Source organism: Orbicella faveolata, unplaced genomic scaffold, assembly GCF_042242905.1.
Source record: "Orbicella faveolata isolate gen_17 unplaced genomic scaffold, um_ofav_v1 contig_27, whole genome shotgun sequence".
Taxonomy (NCBI): Eukaryota; Metazoa; Cnidaria; class Anthozoa; order Scleractinia; family Merulinidae; genus Orbicella; species Orbicella faveolata.
Window position 1 is genome coordinate 7,380,551 of NW_028301555.1, and position 11,784 is coordinate 7,392,334.

At 37.6% G+C, this 11,784-nt stretch overlaps 1 protein-coding gene across 2 annotated transcripts; it reads left to right on the forward strand.

Annotated features, from left to right (window-relative positions):
* The first annotated feature begins 46 nt into the window (after positions 1–46).
* LOC110049526 (ubiquitin-like modifier-activating enzyme 5) lies at positions 47–11,446 on the forward strand. 2 transcript variants are annotated; one of them, XM_089296696.1, is made up of 13 exons: positions 47–307; positions 3,061–3,106; positions 4,316–4,405; positions 4,780–4,826; positions 5,840–5,902; positions 6,534–6,620; positions 6,998–7,079; positions 7,276–7,380; positions 7,720–7,847; positions 8,577–8,712; positions 9,263–9,350; positions 9,628–9,737; positions 10,164–11,446. In XM_089296696.1, the coding sequence occupies exons 1-13, from the start codon at positions 168–170 to the stop codon at positions 10,254–10,256; spliced, it is 1,215 nt and encodes a 404-aa protein (XP_089152822.1). In that variant the 5' UTR covers positions 47–167; the 3' UTR covers positions 10,257–11,446. The 2 variants fall into 2 exon arrangements, with proteins under 2 accessions (XP_089152822.1, XP_089152823.1); XM_089296697.1 differs by having other exon boundaries at positions 48–307; positions 10,167–11,446.
* Positions 11,447–11,784: the final 338 nt, after the last annotated feature.

Here is an 11,784-nt window from a genome sequence, read left to right on the forward strand (position 1 = left end):
GACGCGCCGCGGGAAAATATTCTCTGGTCAGCGATGTACTCTTAGAAAGCAGCTGACGGGCGCCATTTTGTTCCGAAAAAAACCTTCATAAGGTGAAGAAAGGAAGAAGGCTTTTAATTGAAATCAAACATCTGTGAACTCACAGTTTGCACCGGTGGATATAAACAATGGCGGACGAGATCGAAGGACTGAAGGCTAAGATTAAAGACCTCGAGACAGCGCTAGAAACAGAACGAAAACGAAAGGGGCCGATGAGGGAAAAAATTCAGGAGATGAGTTCGGAGGTTGTAGATAGCAATCCATATAGGTAAGGCAGTTAAATGATAGTTGAAAGGTTTCTCGATGGAGTAGGGGTAGACTATTCGAAGGCAATTGAAATGTGATAAAGGAGCAACCACTGCGGTCATAATGCTTTCAATCCATGGCGTTATGTTGTTGTTTAGAATTTAATATGCGGGACCCCTGTGTTTGATCATGTAAAGCTCAGAGAGCTTGAAAAAAACAATGCATTCGTTGCAGCATTTTGGTAATGAATTACCTTCTTGAACACGTATTTAAAAACAAATCAGTCAAGAAAAGCCCTTCCCACCGCTAGCGTGAATTTATTGTTAAATAAAGAGCGTAACACACGGTGTAACCTTTTTGGCAATGTGTTCAAGACAGTAAACTTAAATAATTTTGATGATTTTGAGTAAACGCTTAAAAGTGAAGGCGTAACGCAGGATCAATATGTTTTTTTCTCGATCGGGTTTGGCCGGCTGGTCGAGCTTTCAGCGCGTTCTTGTTAATGCTTTGTCTTCTTGCTTCAGGGCATCCTCAAAGCAGAAAATTTTTCATATTGAAGTTACTTGTAAATTTGTTTTTTCCTGAGATAAAAATATTATTAGCGATTCATAAAGTTTTTAAAATAGTCGTAGTTGCGATCAAATTGAACGGTTGTTGTTATTGCCTATAACTTAATATTCTCTGATCTTTTGAATCTTACTCAGTCACTGACTGATTTTTATAAGGAACACAGAAATTTATCTCTATGTAAAGCCATTGATACAATTTTCTTAAAATTGCTTACAAGTTATGTATAAAACATGTTACCTATACAAAGTTTCAAAATTATGTTCATTTGTCAATGATTTAGTAATTTTATGTTGATGGTTTTCCTTCCTAAGGCAAACAATACAACTTCAGAATTCATAGCAGTCATGTTGTGTTTTGTCATCTAATTGACATAATATAAAACTGTATACCAGTTTACGAATGTTTGTTAATCTTACAGTCTACAGCGATCATATTTGTGGCAAGTAAAAGGGTAGACATGCCTGATATATTTTTTTAATGATTTCATTTTGCCTGAAACACTGTTAGAATTACATCCTTTTCATATTTATTCGTGTTGTCAACATGAACCAGCTGCATGCAAAGTCAGGGATACCTAAAATGAATTTCAAAATTTTTGCAAAACGTGTCTTCTGCAAAAAATGTATGTTACCAAAAATGAAAGTCTATACTGTGCTTGAAAAAATGTTTTCAAGTTCTCCTAATTCATGAAGATGATTGAGTTCTGCAAAGTGTTACACTTCCAAAATTGTGAGATTAAGTTGCCGTGAAAATTTCATGCAATAAGATATGTATTGATTTCATCTTCTCTATTGAGTAATGGGGTCATAACATGAGTTTACTTTGGCTTGAGTGTTCTTTTCAAATTTTCCACTTCTTGCACTTGCCTGCAGCATTTCTCGAGGGCAGCATCCTATAATTTTTTGAATATACTAGTTCAAACGTTTTCCTGCTTTCTGGAAAATGGTACAAACGGAGCATACAGCATCTGCATTAGAATCTGAATCTAGATGTTCCTGTGAGGATTGATTTCTGAAGTGTTTGAACACAGACCTTAACCCATTGATGCCCGTGCCGGCTGTAACTGGCTGTGACGAGCATTGCCCTTTGTTCCACTTCTGATGTCATCAGGTTTGACCAAAATTGGCATCATCTATACTCAAGTTCTGTAGGAGGAAAAGATCTTTCCAATTATGCCCAGATCAAAGTGATTGGGTCAATGGGACTTGAAATATGTTTGGAATTGCTCAGAAATTTAAGTGAAAAACTTGGAGCATAATTTCCTTTGACTACACTTGGCTACAGGTACTCCGTGGTAAGAATTGCCCTTCTCGATGATGCTTTCTTGGGACTTTTTGAACTGGAAGCAAACCCAGTAGAAGGCCAATCACTGCAGCAAAAAGATAAGAAAAGGAGACAAAAGAAAGGCAAAAAGAAAATTAAAAAAACAAAAGCTTTAAGACGTAGGTCACTTTCTCACATCCAAGAAAAAAATTTTGATTTCTGCGCTTGCCTGAGCAAAGATGTCATAAAACACGATGTTAATTGGAAGGAAGGCACGTTGTCATGTTGTAAATGCCTTTTTGAGTAGATTGCTGCTAATTTAACTCATATCCAGGCTGAAAAGTTTTAATTTTTAATTTTTTTAATTTTTGCCAAATAGCTCTGGGAGTCAATTGGTTAATATACTTAAGAATTGGCAAAGATTTAAATTTTTTTGATTTTATGGACGTAGATTATCTAAGAGTTGTCTAGTTGCATTAAAGTGAGTTATGAATTTTGAGCAATTAGATTAATTTCTATGCAGAAGTTTTTCTCAAAATCTTAATCTCCTATGCAGCCAGCCTCTCTCCACCCTGGAGGTGATAAATGAGTACCAGCCAATTTAAAGGAGCTCAGTTATGGCAACTTGGAAATAGTAGTTAATTAAGATAGAAAAAACCCAAAGAGATGATAGTAAACCATAAAGGAACAAGGATGGTCGAGGATGGAGAAGAGTAACACAGATTACAAATGACAAACTTTAAAAATTTAGGCTAAACTTTTTAAGATGCAATACCATGATGTAGCTCCTTTTTGTGGGTAGGTCCGTGATGTTAGCATCCATCCATGTGCTTCATAGGACATGTACAGTAACCTGTGATAAGTAATATTAATTAAAAACAATGATATGACGAGCCATTGGTATGAACCAAATAATCATTGTTTGTTTGCTTTTTCTGTCAGTCGTTTGATGGCACTGAAGAGAATGGGAATAGTCGACAACTATCAGGTGAAGTGCTATTCAATGTGATTAGTTTTGACTAATTTCTAGGTAGCTCTCGTAAGTGCCGAGAAATGCCTACCGTTTCAAAAAGGCTCTGCCAGCAAGTCATATGTCACACCCTCACGTTTGGTGACCCTGGTAATACGATGTAGCTGAGTGACGATGGCGAAAGGCGAGCTTCCAGGGCCTTTAAATATCTGGTACCTGTGGTTAGGGGAAGGACACCCCGACAGAAAATCCCTGGTCCTCCAGGTTGGGGGTTGAGCATGGGGCCAATCACCCCATCCCGTAAAAGCAAGGTGATTAGGGAAACCAGAAATTGATGTCAAGGCCACTCTTTCTTTAAAAAAAAAAAAATCCGGCCCTATCCCCCACTCGGGGGCAAGGAACTAAGCATTAGTCTGTGGAGGAAGCCATTCACAGGGCAGGTAGTTATCAGGGGGAAAAATTCCTCAAGGTCTGGGAAAAGTCAGGGAACTTGATTTTGAATAAAAGGACGGACATAATTTTTTAATGAAAATCAGAGAAAATTGAAATTATTTAACATGGCTCGTCTAATACCATTGAAGGCTTGAAGAAACATGTTGGGTCAATGTGATCTCAACGATGTTTTTCCTTAGTGGAGAAGGAAAATTTGTCGAAAACTTATCAAAGGGTGACCGTAAAGGGAGGCAAGAAGCCACAAGTATATATCTGACATGTTGACAGTATTTATTTGGTTGAGGAAATTTCATTTTTGTGTGGGAAAATTCAGGGAATTGTGAAAATGTCTGTGGCAACCATGCATTCAAAGATTCATAGCTCTTCAGCAATGCTTTCATGTGATATCTCTATTTGTTATGCTGAACAAGCTTGCTGACCAAAAATGGTTAGTGCTCAGACTCTGGATTAAGTGGTCCAGGTTTGAGTCCTGGCCAGGATCACTGCATTGTGTTCTTGGGCAAGACCCTTTACTCTCTCAGTACCCCTCTCCACCCAGTTGTAGAGATGAAATGGGTACCAGTGAATTTAATGTTAGAGGGCTTGGGAGGGGGTTGGGGGGGGGGGCAGGGGGGGGGTAATCCTGGGATGGCACAGTAACCCATCCGGTGGGGAGTAGACATACTGTTAGCCTCTTCACAACACTAAAAGTGCACCAGCCTGAGTAGCCACAAGGTGCTTTTTGTTTGCAATACAGTATTTAATAGTTTTCTCAAATTTGAATTTACATACTAGAGAATTCGTGACTACACAGTGGTGATTGTGGGTGTAGGTGGAGTTGGTAGTGTTACAGCAGAAATGTTGACAAGATGCGGCATAGGAAAGGTAACACACCGTTAACATTTTTTAAAAAGTATTTGTAGTGAACCATTCAAATCTTACATATATATACATGTACTAAAAACATAAAGGGATGCTCAGCATATGCCTGTGGTGTCATTGGAGTGCAACAAATTATGTTTCAGTCAAATGATATAGTACATCAAAACCTGTTGAAAATGTTTTTGATGTGTAATGTTCACATGTATGTGCTATAAATAATAATAACACCTCTTGATTGCATCTGGTTACCTCTCTTTATTTCTAGGGTGTACAAAATTGTTTACTGGTGTTATATATGTAGGGCAATATTCTGTCATACATGTAGGGCAATATGTATATATTTTGCTCCTGGCTAATAATTTTTTTCTCTTTCACAGCTGTTACTTTTTGATTATGATAAAGTGGAACTTGCAAACATGAACAGGTAAACAGCTGCACATTTGAATCTATTGAAATTTATCTTATAATATGTAGATCATTTCTGACAGCAAGGGCACTAACAAATAATACATGTATACCATTAGGTTTCATTTGATAATTGTATGTAAAATCCATATAGACTGATTTTTGAGTGATTTATGAGTGGTGTAGCTGCCCAGGCTATTGAGCCCGGGCTACAGTGGAACCTGTATCAAGTAGACCCTCTGTTAAGAGGACACCAGTGTCGTTCCCTCAATTTTCTTCCCACATTTACTTTAAAACTGACCTGCGTTCAGCAGACACCTCTATTAAGTGGATGCAACACCAATATTAAGCCATTTTGTTGCACAAAACCTGCAGTGCATTATTTTTTAAGCCGACACTTCAAGGGCTTTTTACTTCTAAGAGCAGTCTCAGACATTCTTAAAATAAACATTGTTCAGCAATGTCATTTTAAAGCTAAGTAGAATATTCTAGATTGATGCATTGACTGACTGGACATTGCACTATGAGCAGTCTTTGATCTTACTCTGTGTCCTTTCTATGACCCCAGTTTTTACGAATTTCTCTGCACCTTGTTTTTATAAACTTGTTACAGTTAAAAAATACTGATTGGACATTTGATTATCAATATCCTGCAATCAGACATCATTTTTTTCTTTATTTTAACTGCCAAAGATAAAAGAAGAGAGCATAGAGGGAAAGATTGCAGGTTAAATTATGTATTGGTATGCAATGAAATGTAGTTATCATTCAGTAAATGTGATGATTTCAAAAGGGTCAATAATTAACTATTGTTGCACAATATATCTGAACCTGTTTAAAGAGGACACCCTGTATTAAACGGACACAAGTACTTGGGGATCCCGAGAGTGTCTGCTTAATGCAGGTTTCACTGTATTTGTACTTTACAATGTTGGTTCTAGCCACTAATAGATGACATTTTTTTTTTAATTACTCAACCCTTAAAAGAAGAATTTGAAGTGCTGTTGTGTGATACTTTTTATGTACATGTAGGTTGTTCTTTCGTCCTGATCAATCTGGTATGAGTAAAGTAGAAGCTGCAGTAAACACATTACGGTGAGAACTTGAGATTGTTTACTCCCCAGAATAGCATAAAAATTGTCTTTAAACCATTATTCATGCTTTGTTGTTTTGAGATAATTAAAAATCCGCAGAAATGATATACTGATTGACTGAGAATGCTGTTGCTGCATCACTTGGATTGGTAGATGCCTATATCGTACATTTGACTTCTATATGGGCATGTACCTTCTAGTAAATCACATGTCTGACTGCAAGTTCATTTACTGACTTTGCTATGTGTAAAACTATTTAAAAAACACTCCTCACTCAGTTATTTGACAGCACTTACAAGTAAGGGGTGTAGGAAATTCTCCCATGCTTTACCCCTCCCTCCCATAGAAGTTTTCTTGAATCCCTTCCAACTCCCTTCCAGAATTTCCTGTTACTCATGTAGCATCATACTTTCATTTTAACATTTTGGCATTTGAGACCCCCACCCCCTTGGGATTACCAATAAACCTTCCATGGAGTAGTGATCAATGGATATTTTCTGGAACTTCATTGTCAAAACGAGTTTCACCTGTTGTGCTTTTTGATAGTCAAGTCTTGTTATGTGGCTTTGGTTGTGATGGTCACTTGGTAGTTTGTTGTGTTGATATCTTTTTTTTTGGAATTGTTCCTTTAGAGATATTAATCCTGATGTAGAATTTGAAGCTTATAACTACGACATTACATTACTGGAAAATTTTAAGCACTTCTTATGTAGAATAAGGTAAGCAAAGCAATTAATAATATCCAGTTGAACCCTGCCTTAAGACCACTCTGTTGAAACAACCTGCTCATTAGTATGGCCATTTTTTGTGGCCTTCGCTTTAACCCTGGTGTTTTGTGGAGGTGTCTTCACCCTATCTAAACTGTTGTACTTGTATATACTTCTTAACTGTTATTGTTAGAAATAAAAAAATGACGATGATGATGTTTGTAATGGAATATTGTTACAAACTGGAGTTGATTGTATAAGTGTGATCTTCTTTACCAAAGTGCACACAGTAGTTATAAGGGACAGATTCTATGAGGCTTCACCTTTCAAAGAATAAAATTTATTCATTTATTTATTTATAACTTAATGACTTTTTTGCCATCTTTTAGCCATGGTGGAAAAGATGAAAAAACAGTTGACCTGGTATTAAGTTGTGTGGATAACTTTGAAGCAAGAATGGCAATAAATACAGTAAGTAAATAATGCTGCACTGACTGTCTTTTCCGTTTCCTGAAAGTTGAAATTATGCATTGCATATTGCACGTTTCGTCATGTTAAATATGCTCTATATTCTTATTGAGCATTCATAACTCTCAACCAACAAGGGCTGAGGAATTCTCTTCTGATAAAACATACAAAATTCATTTAATTTTCTGCTTTTTGTCAGGCATGTAATGAGTTGAATCAACCTTGGATAGAATCTGGTGTAAGTGAGAATGCAGTGTCTGGTCATATTCAGTTTGTCATTCCAGGAAAAACAGCCTGTTTTGCGGTAAGTCTGTCACCTCTCTGAAGCATTCACGAGTAAATTTTGTAAGCTGAGTTCATTACCCATTATAAGTCTTTTTTGTAATGTACCTAACCAACTAAAGAGAGTTGGTCAACTGTTATATTAGCAACAGATTCTTCTAAGGGCTGAAAGGAGCTCTGATCAATGACAGAAATAAAATACCCTTGAAGTTTACAAATAGGATTCCTCACTGGTCAATATGTCCAGTGCCCAGTTCATAATGAAACCCTTGGGTATGACAGAAACCCGAACTAATTTAAATTTATTGCTCTGACCAGTCAAAACAATTGCATTTAAACATGTCCTTTTTCCTGTTTGTAGTGTGCCCCACCTTTGGTTGTGGCTTCCAATATTGACGAGAGAACACTCAAGAGAGAAGGTGTGTGTGCAGCATCTCTTCCCACAACAATGGGAATTGTGGCAGGATTTCTTGTTCAAAATACTCTGAAGTGAGTTGATAAAGGGTTTCTTGTTACTGTACTTTATCCTTAAATGTGTTGGTAATGCTGAAGCCTTATACAGTGGAATTCCAATTTTTCAAACCTCCATGGGAAACAGAAATTGGTTTAAAAAATTGGGTAGTTCAACAAGTCAGGGGAGATTCAATTGGGATGCTGCTGTTAAGTGTTAATATATAATTACTACAAACAAACATCAAGGGGCCTGATGCTGAAGACAATGTGGATTAAAAAAGTGAACACAAGCTTGTTAACAAGATCAGTTGGTTTGTGTCTCAGTGTCAGAGTTTCTGTACATGTGTCCTACATGTATGAGATGAGATCCATGAAATTGCAAGATTCATTTTTTGCCCCATTTAAAAATTATACTTTTTCAGCATAGCCTCTTTGATTTTGTCTTTGGAATTATGCTTTTCCAGCATATTTTGTTGATTTTGATTGACTGCAAAATTTTACTTCAGGTCATTCAATAGTGCTGTTCTCTGATAGCTCTCATTGTGATCAGTTAACACCTACCTCTGAAGCTTTCTTGTAAATAATGAAGACTTCCTGTTGTTTTACTCATGAGTTCTTGTGAATAGAGAGAAGAAGAAAAAAACATTCCTAAAATTTCATCTATTCTGGTTCACTCAAGCCAACAAATTATTGTCTCCTTTTTTTTCAAAGGCTTGCCCTGTGTTCATATTTACTAACTTGTGAATTACTTTTTTTTCATGACAGGTATCTGCTTAAGTTTGGTTCTGTTTCTTACTACCTTGGGTACAATGCAATGCAAGACTTCTTTCCCAGCATGATGCTTAAACCAAATCCTGCTTGTGAAGAGATGGTTTGTCAGCAGAGACAAAAAGAATACCAGGTACCGTTGTTGTAACGGCTTGTATTCCTGAGAAAGAAGTAAATTCTGTTTTGACAAGCAGTTAGATGCTTGACTAGTAACTGAGCTACTGATAGACTTGTGGCAAGCTAGGTGATTTACTAGGTTCACCGACATGTGTTCATGCATCCTGCCCCCTGCCCAGTGCTGACTGCATACTGCCTACTGCACCCAGCCACGTGCATTCTACCTACTGTATCCTGCACCCTGCCCCTTGCATTCTGCACCCTGAACCTGACACGCAGTGCCCAGCATACTGCACACTACATACTGCATGCTGCATTCTGCATACTGTGTACTGCTAGGATCTGCAGTTGAGAGAGTACTCTGTGGAGATTTAGAGTTTTGACCATGCAGGTCACCCTGGCCACCTTTCACACCTTCACCACCCTTGCTACACTTGCCACCCTGCGCACACTCGCCACCCTTTCAGCCAGCAAAACTGTGAGTGCCAACTGGACAAGTTCCAGATCTACCTGCTCAGTAAATATTAGTAGTCACGCTCAGTGCAGCTGGCTTTTTCTATTGTTAGGAATCAGATGAGGCTAAAAGGGAAGATGAAGAAAAAGCTGCAGTGATAACAGAAGAAGAAGAAGTGAAACATGAGGACAACGACTGGGGTGAATATTATTTATAAGTTTAACTGTGTGTACTTGATAAAGAGATCTAAAAAAATAAGCCCTGTCAGAGAAATTCTGTTTTAAAACAAATACATGTATATGGCAAGGGTTTATTTTCAGCAGTGTGGCTGGCAGGCCTATGCGATGATATCACAACAATATCCAGTAGTGATTACTTCCTCACTTGTAATATGTATGCTTGACTTTGTACTGCTGTCTCAGGGAGAATTAAGGGGTCAATAATCATGAAGTACAACTTTGTTTATGTCAATTGCAGGAATTACACTGGTTGATGAAGCCAAAGATGACGATGAAGAGGATGAAGCTTCACCAGAGCTCGTTGCAGGAGTGCAACTGGCATATTCTAAAAGAAAACCACAAAGAAAGGTACATACTGGTACAGTAAAAAGTAGTCTGTAATGACCAGAAGATACACGCAAAATTTTTTTTTATCAGAGGGCGTGTGCGCTGAAGATTTTTAAGGGGTGTTGCCAGGTGTTTAAGGGACAGCCCCAGATTTTTAGACAGACAATGACCAGACTTTTTGGGGGTATTCATACATTACTATCTAGTCTTTTTGGTGTGATCATCAGATTTTCAGTAATTTACAGACGTACAAGTTTTTCAATTACCTGTACTTACAACCAATTAGACTGCAGCATTTGCATCGGTGTACTTTTCTGGAAGAATTCATTACAACTAATTTTATTTAGTACTCAACAGATTTTTCGGGAAGACCTTACTAGCCACTTTATCATCCATTCCGTCTGAACCGTAAGGTTTGACTTGACCTCTTTTGCTCAAATTTGTCAGCAGATTTCACAAGAGATCAGCAGCGAAGGACAAATATCAGCAGATGATGAACTAAGTGTAGAAGATCTGATGAAAAAGCTCAAAAGCATATAGACTATCAGAGTGAAACAGTTATAAAGTTAAAACTAGCAGCATCCAAAATGTTATTTCATGACTGATGTAAGATTCACATCAATAGAATATACATGATGTTCATAATGTAACAGACATCACGTGACATACATTGTGTGATAGACATTGCGTGACATGTATTGCGTGACTTCCAGTAGTAAGAAGTGTCATACTGGAAATGTTAGTTGCATCAGTTTTGAATTCTGCGTCAGTGAGGCAAACATACTTAGCTTGCAAGCTGAGCATTTCATGCACTCTCTACTACATTTCATTGAAAACATGGTGTACTTTCATCTTTATTAACGGGAACATTCTAACTCTTTCGATTATGGATGAAACCATAGTGTGTGACCATTCATATGAAAGCTACTGAAGAGCACATTCATGTGGTACTGTTTATTATGCTGTACAAGGTGGTTCTAACTTTTTAAGTCTGTGGATAAAACCCTCGTGTGTGACCATTCAAATGAAAGCTATTGAGCAGTACTTTCATGTGGTACTGTTTATTATGCTGTACAAGGTGGTTCTAAGTTTCAAGTCTGTGGATGAAACCCTAGTGTGTGACCATTCAAATGAAAGCTATTGAGCAGTACTTTCATGTGGTACTGTTTATTATGCTGTACAAGGTGGTTCTAACTTTTAAGTCAGTTGATGAACCCTAGTGTGTGACCAATCAAATGAAAGCTACTGAGAGTACTTACATGTGGTACTGTTTGTTATGCTGTACAGGGTGGTTCTAACTTTTGAGTCTGTGACCATTCAAATGAAAGTTATTCTGTGGTACTTTCATATACTAGTATTTGTTTTATTTTTTCCCAAAAAAGAATTTTAAAAAATATATCAAATGTTTTATTTGGCCACACGAGTGATCTTTTAAGCGAAAACTACATGCAGCATCTAATCAACTTTGCAGAATAACAAACTGATCGCCAGTTGTCTTGATACTGCAACAAGTTCTCCCCACTGATACTAGTAGTAAGTGTACGGAGCTTAGTATGGAGAAATTAAACAACCATTTAGGTCTTGGAAATGCTGAATATTTTCCTTTTTACCGAGTATATAATTATTTATTAACTAGATAAATTATTTTATGTCTTTTAACCATGCATCATGTGGCTAAAAGAGATGTAAAGAAGTTGGCATGGCAAATAAAGAGAAGTCTTTGCAACGGCTCGAGCCATCTCTTTTTGATTACAAACCCAAGTTTTGGATCTTTCTTTTGCTTTTATATACTAAGTTTTCCACACAGCCGTGGCACTGAAGAAGTTCATTTATTACCGTGAATTAGTTTCGTGTTTCTTTCTTTTGGGAGTATTGACGGGTGGGGAATATCCGAGGGAGCACACGCCGGGGTAACAGGCAAGAAAACGCATACGGGAACTTACGGCGAAGCGTGGGTATCCTGGGTGAAAACTCGTGCCAGCGTTGGGTGTAGCCCAGAGTTTGGTGTCAGCCAAAGTTGGGTGTTACCCATTTAAGTGTCGGCCCAGGTTTAATTTTAAGGCAAGGG